This window comes from Caloenas nicobarica, chromosome 2 (genome assembly GCF_036013445.1).
Source record: "Caloenas nicobarica isolate bCalNic1 chromosome 2, bCalNic1.hap1, whole genome shotgun sequence".
Lineage (NCBI taxonomy): Eukaryota > Metazoa > Chordata > Aves > Columbiformes > Columbidae > Caloenas > Caloenas nicobarica.
In genome coordinates, this window is record NC_088246.1 from 84,934,499 (window position 1) to 84,949,117 (window position 14,619).

The window sequence follows — 14,619 nt, forward strand, 5'->3', positions numbered from 1 at the left end:
GCACAGAGATCCTCAGACAATAGAACCATGTCTGTATGGCTCAACAGAACAAATTAACAGAAACCTGCATCTTTACAGTCACATAGAGCCACACTGGACATAGGTTTGTTAAAAGACTTTGGGTTGTGATTAGATAATGAGATCTGCACCCCCCCCCAAAAAAAATCAAATGTTTATTTTTCTGAAAAGTTTGATGTAGATGTCTAGACCAAAGTGAAAAGTTGATGTTTCCAGGAAAGGCAACAATCGGAGATGAATAAACCAACAAACCACTACCACTAAATTCAGAAGATATCTATTTCCATACCATAGTGATTTGGAAGCAGCAGCATCTGAAGACAATGGCACAAGTACAGCACTGCAGTGGAAAACACATCTGTCCCATCTCAACAGATGGGATGAGGGATGAGTTAACTCTGAACGCGACACGTGCCCTGACTCAACAGATGAGATCAGGTGTGAGTTAACTCTGAGTAATTCTGTGCGGTAATGCAAAGTGAATGACAGACAATCACTCCAGGGGTCCAATTATGAAATTACTAAAAGCACATGGTGGTATACAAATTACAGCGATTAGTGACTTGGCAAAAGTATGTTATAGTAACATGAATCTTATCAATACATTGACAGCAAAAGCCCTTCTAAAAACAGTAGATTGGCAACAATTTGTAATTGTAATGCAAAACTTAACAAGACTTTAGCAGCAGAACTTGCAATGGTATTACTTGTATGCGTTCAAGAAAAAGAAAGAGAGAGAGAAAGAAAACTAAGATATCAGAAACAAAAAAGGAGAGAGATAGAGAGAGAAAGATATCACCACTCCACAGGTACATCCGTCCTGCGATGACCTCTGGACGGGGGGATGCGTTGAAGATTTACACACCGCCAACCTGTATCATACGTGAGGTTGTTTTATAACCCAGTTCATTTACATGCAAGATAGGAGAGGGTGGTTCATCTCCACCCTCTGCTCACTCTTCATGCTAATTAGGAAGACTCTTCTGGAAATGGGTCTGGGGTCTTCAAACTAGGGGAAAGTTCACAGTACTGACCAGAAGTGAGTTGTTTTGCTTGTCAGGGGTAGCTGTTGGTTTGTGGTTTCTTCTGGTAGCTGGTTGTCCGACAGATGGCTCATGTCTATCATCCTAATTAGGCCATAAGGCCTTTCACAGCAACACTGTTAATTGCCCTTATCTTACAAGGTGCCTGCCTCCATGGCCGTAAAACTTTGGGAAAGATAAGATGAGGTGTCATCTATCTTTTCTTCCCAAAGTAACAAAACCCAGACATTTAAGGCATAACAAGGTCCTTTGTTCTGCTGAGGATGGGGAGTGCGCTTCAAGGTTGTCACAACATCCCTAATTATAATAAAGTCCTGCTGGTTATGCCAGCCTACAAGATGCTGACACGAATGTACTTTAAAAAACCGTGAACCGTTCTAACAGAAACAGAGCTGGCAAACCTGGCACCCTGTCGTGGTTTGATTCCGGGGTGACAATAAAACCATGGCAGATGTATTGTTAACCCTCTCTTCCCCCACTTTCCCCTTCAGCCCCTCCCTCTCCCCCCTTCCCACTAAGGACAGGCGATTGGGAGGGAAGGAAGGACAGAGAGAAGAGAGTTGGAAAACATTAAGAATGTTTTACTAATGCTACCAATAAAATAGAGAAAATAATACAAAATATACAAAACCAATCTTGAAAGTCCCAGCAACTGCTCTGGCAGACATAGGGCCAGCACCCGAAGTCCTGGACTGGACTCTGCAGCCAACCGGAACTGGATTCAGTCTGTCACTAGGCCTCAGTTCGCAGGGACAGCTCGCAAGGTCCTCTCCCAATGTCGGCCATAAGGAAAAGGGACGAGATCCTCGTGATCCCCCACTTTTATATGAAGTATGACGTGAATGGAATGGAATACTTTAGTTGGTCAATTTTCAGTTCACCTCCTGCTTGCACATCTTGCGGGATGCATCATTATCAATGACCTTGCATTCCACTGCTATGTCTACCAAAACATGTGTCTAACTTTCAGAAAAACTGCAGTTAGCAAGAGGACTTTAGCTGACAGGGAAATTCACTAAAAGAAAAACTTGTTTTTAACAAAACCAGGACACATCCATATACATATGCTTTTACTATTGGCAAGAGAAAAAAGGACAGCTTCCTGCTCAAATAAGGTAGTCACTTGCTATGGTATTTCTGTAATGGGAATTCCTTTGATTTGCAGCAATTGCATATGACAGATTAAAGTTTCTTGTCCACTTTCTGGGAGGCAACACGCCAGAAAATTCTTAATTCAATTCATTTGAATATGCTTTACATTATGAAAGCAGTGGAAGATACCATGATTAAATTTGGCATCCATGCAATTTCCGCATAAATTAGTGTCATTCAGTGAAGCTTCGAATTTCTTAATTCAGGAGGCTTTGGCACAAGACTTTTTCATTTTATAAATTCAGGCTGTTACTCATGGAGATTTTTGAGAAGGCTTTATTTACTAATAGTAAATTGAATAGATTTTCTTTTCCTGGGGGTAGCCAGTGTAACATAATCAGTCTGGTTACCACCCCTCTCCCCCCTTAATACCAAATGAACATTCTTCTAACCTATTTATCTTTAAAAACCTTACTATTTTCTTTTTAAATTGTACAATTTTTTCAAAAAATCCTATTTTATTACAGCATTTGTCTTTCAGTGTATTATTAATTTATTTTATTTCAATTATCATTTTCCTTGAGAAAGAACATAGTGTCTTTCAGCACTATAATTGTGACCATAGAAGAAAATTGACCACTAATTGTCATTTCTTTAGTGCTTTGGCTTTTAGCTATGAAGTGTCTAGTGATGTCTCTGTAAAGGAATAAAATATGTTATACAAAGCAGATCTGACTCAAAGGCCTAGATTAAAAACATCTATGTTATAGAAGCATTCAGAATGTGGACTATGACCAAAATCTCTGTATCACATACTTTGTTTACAGTTATAGTGTGAACTAAATCACAAATGCAAGTCAAAATCTATTAAGAGTTCTAAATTTGAAGTGTGTTTTGAAGTTTTAAGGAAAAAGAAATGCATCTGCTGACTTGTACTTGTTCAGTAGTTGTCTTAAAAGGAAAAAAACACCCACAAAAAACCCCCAAAAACTAAAACAAAAAAACCCACTAAAAACATGGTTCTTTCTCCTAAAAGGTAGAAAAATATTAGATTTTGAAATGTATTTTAATATATACAATATATTCAGAATATTAACTTACAATCAAGAAAGCTAACTATCCTAAAGAAAAGCAGTGATAAAAATAGAGCTTTTATTCACAAATTATAAATAATATTAATGAAATTACCATCTGCAACAGCTCACTTCCCTCAGTAATTAGTAAAATCACACATTTAATTAGTTATTAAATAGGTTTTAAAAATTATATTTGAGTCATTTAGTGGTTGTGATCATGACAAGACATATATAAAAAACTAGAATATGTGGGATCTAGTATGACCTACTAGCCCTTCAGAAAACCTGTGGTGATGAGGCTTGTGATCCAACAACAGAATGGGAATAACAAAAAATAAAACAAAAAACCAAACAAATAAATTAAAACCACCACCAAAACTTTTCTATGACAAACTGGTTTGTCATTGAACTGGATTTGACTTGGATTTTTTTTCCCACTAGACAAAATCTTTGAGCTCAAAATGTTAAAATGAACCATGGTTTATTCTAGGAAAGTTCCATTCACATATCTTACAGGAATAGGCTGTAAGAGAAAACTGACTATAATTCTGTAGTTGTTATTGAATCTAAAATAAGTTCCTTTTTTTTTAATATATAATAAGATAAATTACTACATAGTTAAATAGTTTGGTAAATGCACAGTTAGATGCTTGGCTAGGGCATATATTTTCTTAATATGTGTCTGCACTTGAATTAAAAATTCTTGAGTTTTACAGTCTCATTTACAGTTGAGCCTTCCGTTGCAGCTTTTCTTACATGCAAGTAAAATGGTTCTTCACAGAACACTAAAAAAAGACAGCATAACACATTATCACATGCTGCAGAGCATAGAGGTATCTTAAAAAAAACTTGGAAAAAAGAAAAGGAATTGACTGCAGTTCAGCATCAAGAATGAATTCAGAGAGCTTTTATGGAGAAGGAAGTAAAACTTGCAAAAAATAAACTTATTTTCAGGGCTTTCTCAAATCCAGAGGTATTGGGTAAAAGGAAAGAAAAAGAGCTATCCACAGTAGTAGACATTCTAATCCTTTTTCAGAACATGACATCTCAACGTTCTTCTCAATCAATTTTATCTGATGTTTTAAGGATAAATACAGAACTGTCATGAAGAAATCTACTGACTACAAAAAGTTGTGAGGAATTGTCAATATAGAGGAATAAGCTTATGTTTTTGAGGGCAAGAACCAGAAGAACATAATGAAATTTAATGGTATTATATAGTAAAGACCATGTTGCAGGACTAATTATAACACTATCTGACACTTTTAGTCATATTATCTAGTTTTAGTTAGTTCTGTGGGAATCAAGGAGCTGGTCTTGATGATCCTTATGGGTCCCTTCCAACTTGAGATATTCTATGATTATACAGTAACTCTAGTCTCAGTAATTTGGAAATATCACTGGAGGACAATGTCCTAGGTATGTTAATCAGTCATAAAAGAATCACCAATGTGATGTAATCTGAAAAAAAAGGTTATAGTTAGAAAAGGTTGTGATAACATCTCAACTGGAATGTAGGCAGGTTTCTGGTCATTCTTGGTCAAGGAAGATAAATTCAAATTGGAAAATGTGCTTTTCAAGACTGTAGAAATTGACAGAGAAAAAAAAAGGTGTTATTTAGAGGAGACTAAATTTAGACAAGAAGTTAGAAGAAAAAGTTTGCTCTAGGAGAGCTGCCATGTGGGAAAACACATCTCACATTATTTTAAGATGGAAATAGATATGACTAAACTCAGCAGGCCAGAGGTCCAGAACTGTATGTCCTTCTCAACTCCATTCCAATAGATCTAAACCTCCACATGTACATGATTTTTGACATAGCCATCAAACTTCTATAAAATTTCTTCATTTAATACCAGAAACAGGATGGTGTGTCCCTGCAATGGGGTCTACATCTTGCATCTTTCATCTTGCTTTCCTTTCTTAGTAAAGATGAATAAATCCTGGAAACATAGCTGAAAAGTACTCAGTTAACAGGGTCACAGTGCTGCCTAACAGACATGAAGCAAAATTAAGTCTGTGTTTAAATTTAAAAAGCCTGTGACAGTTTGGTTTTATTTTTTCAGTTTCTTTCCTCACCATTTTAGACAGGGAGACATCTTCCTTGATATGAACTTCCTGTCTTCTTGTGGGATGCATAGGAGCCCCTGCCAATATACTCAGGGACAATTCCTACTTTAAAAGGAACTGCTGGAACACTTCATATTATCTTATTGGAAAAGGCAACCAAGAAAATTCTCCTTACACCTTTTGGGTTCATTGGAGAAATTTGAAAGTATGTATGACTTTAGTGCTATACCGGCAGAATGATTGGTGGAGCTGCTAGTGACAAAAATCAAGCATTAGGGTCTGTGCAGTATGCCTCCTACTGATTATATATTTTTACGATGTATGTATGTATGTATGTATGTACATGCAACCAATAAAAGAGACAGAACTAAACTTTCCCATCTTTCAGCACCAGTTTTCTTATTCAAAAATTTGGAACAAGTTTTTGTAACTAAAAACTTGTCCATTTTCAATAACTCAGTTTTCAGAAAAGAGGAATCTGATGCAAGTGGGAGAGATCAAATGATTAGTCATCCGCAAATCCTTATTAACTGTCTACATGTATTGATTCACCACCATATTCCTTGAAGCAAAAAGGAAGAGGAAAGTAATTGTAATTCAGAGGAAATGGTTTGTTTAAATTAGTTTAAAAATGCAAGTAGCTAGTGTAATTATGAAGATTGTACAGAAGACAGATGTTCCACTATGTAAAATTTGGTCTGTTTCAAACTGAAATGGAAGGTTTTTTTAAAAAAATCACAGACTCCCTCCATACATATACATAAACATTAAATGTTCCAATAAATTTGGTTTCAATGTAAGAAAATGAAGCAATTTATTTGAAAAATGTCAAAGCAGGACATTTTTAATTCTAGTACTTTTCTATCCTCCTATTTTCCAGCAAAATGAAATTTCAGAACAATTGTACCAGATTTTGTGAACCAAATTGATTTTGATGAAGCTTCATATTTAAGTTACATCAGTCCCTTTTATCCAAAAGTCTCCATGCCTTCTGTTTTTAGTATGTATAAGTTGTGGCTCATTTCAGTATATCATGGTACAAATAGCGAAAAAAGACCTGTTTCTAACCGTGTCATTCAAAATAAAAAACACTGATGAACTAAAACAGACTGGTGTACTTTTTTTAGCCAGTTTGTCCAGAAGCCATGCTTCTGATTAAAAGGAACTTACAGTGCAAAACAGTGTTAAAATAATTCTGAATCTTCATGGATACTTTAAAATATTATTCTTTGTGGATAGTTCTACTCTTTATGTCTGATTTATTTTCAGAATAGAATGGAAACACTGGTATAACTTACATGAAAATTTCCATTTTGTATGTAATAACGGCTAAATTTTTTTACTGAAGAAATGTAAAGAAAGTAATTTTAAAATACAAGAAAAGTAGTATTCTGGAAATCATTTTTTGTGTCATCTGAGACTGTGGGAATCAAAACCCTTGAGAATCATGCTGTACAAGAGATTTTCTAGAAGAATAAGGCTCTTCTTCATAATTTGCTTTGTGTTAATGGCTATTACATGTTTAAAATTTACCCAGAAGCAACATGTGTTATAGTATGTTTTCTGACTAGTTATAACAGCCACTCAGTTTCAGAGTCCAAAACCAAGTTATGCTAAAAATTTAGGTTTTCGAAAAATTAATGTTAACAAAATTAGAATTTCACGCATTTCTTTATTTCTATGTTACTCACTCCAGTATATCAATGCCTTTTATGTACTGGTGAGCCCAGAACTGGACCCAGCACTCCAGATGTGGCCTCAACAGTGGTGAGCAGCAGAGAAGGATCTCCTCCCTTGACCTGCTGGCAATGTTTTTCATAATGCAGCCAGCCTGGAATGCCGTTGGCCTTGTTTGCTGCAAGGGCACATTGCTGGCTCATGTCTAACTTGAGGATCCCCTAGATCCTTTTCTGAAAAGTTGCTTCTCAGCTAGGCTGTCCACAGCATGTATTGTTTCCTCAGCACAGGACTTGACATTTCCCTTCATTGAACTCCATGAGATTTCTGTCAGCCTGTGATGAAAGAAATTAGCAGGGCCTAATTTACAGGCATCCACATAAGTGAAAAATGTACCAAAACTGATACTGAACCCACAGGGTTTGCTGTTCTTCGTTTGTTGTAACCTTTCATTCTGCACGTAGAATGTTAAAAACATTTCTCATGGTAGTGGATAAAAATAAATAGAATTTTAGCATCATTCGATTTTAGCTTTGTCTCTATAATGTAGTAAAAAAAAAGTAGCTTATCTTTCACTTTACAGGCAAGTTTAGGTAAGTGACATTTATGAAGATGAATCTATGTGATTCACATGTATCAAATAAGAAAGTACAGTTTTTTTAAATTTGTCAAATAATAAAGTTTAGCCTTTGAGTAGTTCTAAGAGGTATGTCATATTTTAATTCAGAAATTAACTTTTCTTAAAAAGGAATTTTTGTCTTCTTCAGCGGGGTAAGAGTTCTCGTTCATTAGTATTTCTATTAAGTAGCTATTTGAATAGTTATGACATATGAGAAACACCAGAGTTTTGTCAATGTACCTTTCTGCTAGGAATGTTATATAATAGTCCTATTTATTTATTAATATAATTGTTGTTTTACTATATATTATTTTAATTTTTTCATGTCCTCAATTAAGTTGGTTGTCTAGCAGTAACCGGCATTGAGATATACATGTATATGTAAAAGGCAAAGAACTAAAGCCAGCTTAATTTGATTGTAGAAAACTTTGCATTTCCAGAAAATCTGCCATGTGTCACCCTTCCTGAAAAGAAATGTTATGCCCAGCTTTTCCTCTTTCTAAAACAAGCTAATCCTGATCTTCCGTTTGTTTTCTTTCCATCACAGGAGTCATCAGGACTGCCTTGCACAACATGGACAGGGAAGCCAGAGAGCATTATTCCGTTGTCATTCAAGCCAAAGATATGGCTGGGCAGGTCGGAGGGCTGTCAGGGTCAACAACTGTAAATATCACACTCACTGATGTCAACGACAATCCACCCAGGTTTCCTCAGAGTATGTACAATTTCGGCATATAATCGATTTTCAGGGAAGTAAGAAGTTGATTGGATTAGTGAAATCCAATTAGTATTCAAATTCATGGGGAGAAGGCAGCTCGGGAAGTGTTTGGTTTCACCAATATTTTTCAGTTTTCCAGTGTTTTTAGATGAAGCACAGAGATAGCATGGCTAAAATATTGAAAGCAGTGAAGATTACTTTCAGTTAAACACTGAGTTAGAGTCAGATGGGTGACAAAGGAATATTCTTGTCATATGTGGGTTTTTCTCCAGTTGTTTTTGAATGTATATTTCATTAAGTGTGTGATTTTGATCTCACAAGTGAATTATGTTGTTCCCATGGTAGACAACAGAAGGTAACACTTTAAAAGATTGAATCCAGCATGCCTTTGGCTGCTTCCATACATATCTATCATTTTTTTCTTGTTTTGCTTTCTCTATATCTATGCAAACTTTTAAGATCACTTTTTATATTATAGATGGTCAAAACCTAAGCTGTTTCTCTCTGTTGTTGAGTTATGATAGAGTCTGCCTTCATCCTAGTTAAATCAATTGTCAATGTTGATGTCAAGCTGAATGTTCTCACATGTGTATATTAAAAGTATATGCCAGAGTACTCTTAGACTATCTTAATTTGATCACTCATAGGAACTCATTGTGAGGACATTGATCTGACACAGTACCTGGAGTCTTGCAGAAATTCTGAATTCGGTCGACAATTTATTTACAAGTCTTCTGGAATGTAATTGCATACCTAAAGCTGCTTTCTTTTGCTGACTGGCTCAAGATCAATAAGAATATTGTACTGTGGACTCTGCCCTTGTGTGAGCCCTTGTAGAACATAATGGACTAGTAGCTATAGGTACATTCACTGGGAAATGCATTAAGGTGTTTGAATGAGAAGACTTATAAACAATAATAGAGATCACAAAGCTCTGGGGAAAAATGAAATTCCCTGGCAATACACATTGCGTAAAATCTGATCAAGCAGTAAGAAGACTCATTAAAAGTGTTGTAGAAATGAATATTTTTTTCTGTGCCTCACAAACACATAAACACATAAAGGCTTTGAAACACAGCCTTAAATAAAGTATATTTGGGTTTATGTTCCACAGAATTGTCATTGCTTCCATCACTTTATTTAATACTTCCTAACTATTGGAAAGGCAAAAGTTAAGGCATATTTTTGAACAAATATAACATCTAAAATAGTTGAAGTATAAAAAATGTCCTCAGTTTCCTGCAAACTCAAAGACAAATTGATCTCTGCTCATCAGGTCTCAAGAATTGACTTGTTTTATTTTGAATGGAAGGTTTTGGATATTAAATCAACAGCTAGGCAGAACTGTATATTAGCACATTTATTTCTTTATCTTTATCAATATTTTTTCAGAAAGATAAAATGTTGAGGTTATATTCTGTACATTTTAAGGGTTCTAATAATTGCAAAAAATAACATTGAAAATTCTGAAACATTTAAAATTTAATGAATATGTATTGTTTAACAAAACAAAGTAAAAAAATGTATTTTAACAGTTATCATTTTTAACGGAAAATATTAAGCCTACAGCAAGTCTTGTAGAGTACACCATTTGCTTTATGTTTCCTTACACAGGATGCCTGTACCACAGTTATGATTGTAACATTGCTATTTAACTTTTTTCAAGAAATATAGTTTAAATCCTTTGCAAAAGTATGGTAGCTATATCTTAGTAGAGAACCAAAGTATAGACGATCTAAAATCTGGCCATCTTAGCATCATGAACTATGACTACAGTACACAAGGATTACACTAATAGAAATAACTTCATTGTTTATTTTCCTTCTCCTTTGTTTGTCATGATTTTCAGTTAAATTTCTCTTCAATTTCCTTATTAGATGGAATGTTAAATGAGACTTGCTGAGGTTTGTCACATTCAGAATTGAATTCAATGCAAGCACTAACCAAAACTGCATATATCAAGTGTATAACCCTCGGGACAGGCTGAGCCTCAGCTAAACTGCAGACTCTCTTTTGGTTAGTTTCCTTTCTTCTATTACCATACTTGTGAGTTTTGAATCTGATCCTAACTGTATGAGTACTTTACTTGAGAACAGGCTGGGAAGCAATCTGAATTGGTTCTCTAATTATTTATTTTATCTAGGAATATGCTTTACTGTACATATTTAAAAGATCATATCTTTCTGGCTTTGGTAGTTCAGTGTTCATTAAAGATGCATATGAAGTAAGGTATGCAGGATTTGTCCCCCTTAAAGAAACACTTTAAAAATCTATTTAAATCTTAGAAAGAGAGGCTGTAAATATGTCTGCTTAAATGAATTTACTGTTCTTTTTTTTTCTATACTCACTATAAATATAGCTGACTTTCTTTCGAATAAATTATTAAGAGAGAACTGCAGTTTTCCAAATTACCAAAAAGTGTAAGAGGAAGAATATGAAACATTACTGCATAATTTTATCAGTCTGATAGTTGCAGTTCTGAAATACATTATAAGAATAATATCTGGAATAGAAAACATAGCTGAAAAAATCTGCTTGCAAAAAACAGTAGTATGTCTCAGGAGTAGTCACAGGGTTCTGAATTCGTCAGGAGAATAACTTGAAACCTCAGGTACATTTTGCTTATCAATTACTTCTGTGCATCTCATACAATACCAATTTCTTTTTCTTCATTACCACAGATTTTCTTTCTTTAGAAAGTCCAGATACAAACGAACTAGATATTTAATGTAAGCTGACAGACAATGCTTGGCATGTGAAGATTTTTGCTCTTCAGTAATCATCATCTCTTGGTTCTTGCTAGTTTTACCCATAATGGATCAACTTAGTTGATGGCTTAGGGCCATAATTTCGTAGTCATAAATTTATTTCAATAATCCGATAGAAAATGTTCTATCTAGTGATGACACTGTTATCAACCTTGAGTGACATGAGCATTTTCTGTATACTTTTTGTTCATTAATTCTCTCTGGTCTTGGTTAGGGTGAATAAGATTCTGCATGCTTTTCTTTGTTTAGGATGAATAGATTTTGATTGTATCAAGATTATCACACTAGGCAGATGTTCCCACTGAGATGTTTTGTACATCATGTGCTAACGATTACACTCTAGACAGTGTGTAGGAGATCTTCAGTTATTGTGGTTAGAGTCTAATTTTATGATGGAATTATTTCCCTGATACACCATTTGTAGATTTTGGTTTTGATACATGTAGCTCAGTTCTTTAGGATAAAGCAGAATTTAAATACAAGTCATGGCTTAAAACATTTTTATGAGGCTTGATTGTTGAGGCTCAGTTGTTTCAGGGCAGTATTAGATATAATGTGAAATTATATATATGCATAATTATTTTGGCCTCACTTTTTACAATATCATTATATGAAAGGTACACAGTCATGTTTAAATAGGAATGTTGTATGAAGATACACCATTTAGTTCTTAAAAAGTAAGCTCACATCCCAGAAGTTGACATTAAATCTGTTCTGTGCTAGTAAGGTGTCTACTATCCAGTCTTATAATGGTAGAATCATAGAAAAGTTTAGGTTGGAAGGAACACCCAAAGGACATCTAGTCCAATCCCTCTACAATGAGCAGGGACCTTTTCAACTGGATCAGGTTGCTCAGAGCCCTGTCCAGTCTGGCCTTGAATGTTTCTAGGAATGGGGCAACCTCTCTGGGCAATCTGTGCCAGTGTTTCACCACCCTCACTGTAAAAAATTTCTTCCTCATGTTTAGCCTGAATCTCCCCTCTTCCAGTTTAAAACTGTTACCCCTTGTACTATTGCAACAGGCCCTGCTGAAAAGTCTGTCCCCATCTTTCTTATAGGCCTTCTTTAAGTACTGAAAGGCCGCAATATGGTCTCCCCAGGGCCTTCTCCAGGCTGAACAACCCCAACTCTCTCAGCCTGTCCTCATAGGAGAGGTGTTCCATTCCATTGATCATCTTGGTGGCCTCCTCTGGACCCTTTCCAACAGGTCCATGTTTTTCCTATACTGAGGGCTCCAGAGCTGGATACAGGGCTCCAGGTAGGGTCTTACCAGAACGGGGTGACGGGGCAAAATCATCTCACTCAACCTCCTGGCCATACTGGCTGTTAATATAATTCATTAGCTAATTAAACGCAAAGGTACTTGCTATTAATTTTCTTTTAGAATTTATACTCCAATACAGTCCTTTCCGGATCCACAGTTCCACATAGCACATCGAGTTCCTATGATCCCCATGTGTAACCATCAACATCCTCCCACTCCTCACTGCCATGCACTTTAGGGCTGTCCCATCCTCCTGTGGTGACCGGACAAGAGCCATCTGCTTCCTGATTGACCATTTGGCTGCTGCCAAACAAGATGAATAAAGCAGAATTTTCTCAAATTTTCTTTTAACAGGTCTTTCTCCTCTATTCAACCAGCAATTGTTAAGAGGCTTGTAGAAACATAACATCTTTGAGGCCTCTGCCCTTTTGTTAGGTTTGCCTGAAATTGGACAGAGTTTGAAAGTTACTGGATGCTATTAAAATAAAATGATTACAGAAGTTGTCTGTCCTCAGGAAATTCAGATTTAAAACAAAACAAGAAAAGGACTTGATAACAGTTTAGCTTAGGATTGTTGACGTCTGATCAAATGCACCTTTGTAAATTAGATTTTATTCATACCTAGTAATGTAGTTTCCCGTTCATTGTGTCGTTTATGTCATGATGATGAGTCCAGTAATCATCCAGTGTCCAGAGAGTGTTAGGAATCATTTCCTTCCAGAAATTGTTCTGCATTTAAATGTTGCTTATTAAATAAATAACTTTTTTTTTTTGGTTAAAATTAGAGGAATGCCTTTTTCATATTTCACACTACAACACATACCACCTTTCTTACTATCCTAATAGCTGGTAGCTTTAATACAGTAAAGGTAAAATATATTGCAATTGAATAGTCCCAAGTATCGGTTGTTGCTGGAGACATGCTTAAGTCTTTTAGTAAGATCTTAAATCAAGCTAGAGGGACATGTAGAAAGTTGATTTAAGGCCTGATTTGCACAGAACTCTAATATTTTGTTCTTCAGCAGATATGTTCCTCCATATAACTTCATTTCTTTTCTTCAGAAGTGAAGTTACCATCCTGGAAATGTTACTTTATTCTCATTTCTGTGTTCCACAGAGAATTTTTTGTGCTACCATATTTATTTTTATTTATTTCTGTAAGTGGTTCACAATGTAGGATATGCTTTTCTAGTATTACAGTTTACATGTTACCAAAAATTTTTACTGTATATATGTTACAGAATGTCTAAAGAAATATAGATTATAATAAAATACTTAATTTTTTTCCATCTGTAAGATTTAGGGAAGATTATTCTTCCTAGTGCTCAGACAAAGTCAGCTCAAAACAGCTCTTTGTGTAAATAGTAGACAGGAGGAGCCTGGTGTGCATGATCAATTTACTGAAAGGCAATTATTAATATCTCATTAAAAGATAGAATGAGTAACATATATGTACATGCCAGGGGAAATGCCAGGAAATTAGATATTTCTGGGTGATAAGGAAATGCAGCAGCCTATATTAATTTATTTTATGTCCAAAACAAGTATTACTTAAACACTAAATGTAGCTTCTTTTTAGTACTGTTGTGAAATTGAGACAACATAATGAGATTTAAAGAGTGGAATCTCATGAGAAAATTTAAGATCTGCTCAAAGAGAATTCCTTTTGCTGTGTGCTCTTAAAACACCTCTGGTTAATACAGTTTTCTGTAAAATTGAATTCCTACCCAACATGCTAATCTCAGCTAATTTGAGACATAAAGATTAATCCAGAATATTTTAGTATGTTATTAGGAAATCTCAAATAACAGGGGAATATCAGGTTTTAGTTATTTGTATAAGGAAAGGCAGCAAGATTTTCTTTTTTAAGAATGTTGTTAGGATTGTGTTCAAGGTTGCTGTAAAAATCTGGCAAAGTGTTTTATGGGGTCTAGACATTTTAAAAGCTGTATTCTTTGTTAAGGAAAATGGCTGTTAAAATTTGTTATAGTACATATTGTCATAATAGTCATATCACATATTTCTGGTCCTAAAGAGTATTTAACTTCTCTTATATTCTTTAAGGCAAAGAATTTTTTCAAGTAATTGTGTTTATAAAGTGTGTGCTCAGTTTCCAAAGTGAATGGTCAGTGAGTGACATTTCCTTTGTGGGTGTGGTTGGTGTTCAGTATACTGATTTTCTGCCTTTACAGAGGATCATCACAAGTAAATCTCCAAGCCCCCTGACCTTAATTGTTCTTTATTTAGAAATGGCTCAATTATCACATCAGAAAG

General features: G+C 35.2%; 1 protein-coding gene across 4 annotated transcripts in view; it reads left to right on the forward strand.

The window, feature by feature from the left end:
- CDH18 (cadherin 18) overlaps nt 1-14,619 on the forward strand; it is a 166,436-nt gene that overhangs the window by 93,524 nt on the left and 58,293 nt on the right. For 3 of the 4 annotated variants that reach the window (XM_065630181.1, XM_065630180.1, XM_065630182.1), the window contains exon 4: nt 8,143-8,310. In XM_065630181.1, coding sequence (XP_065486253.1) covers nt 8,143-8,310 — 168 coding nt within the window. Of the gene's footprint in view, nt 1-8,142; nt 8,315-14,619 lie in introns of all 4 variants that reach the window. The other variant, XM_065630183.1, reaches the window with a different exon arrangement.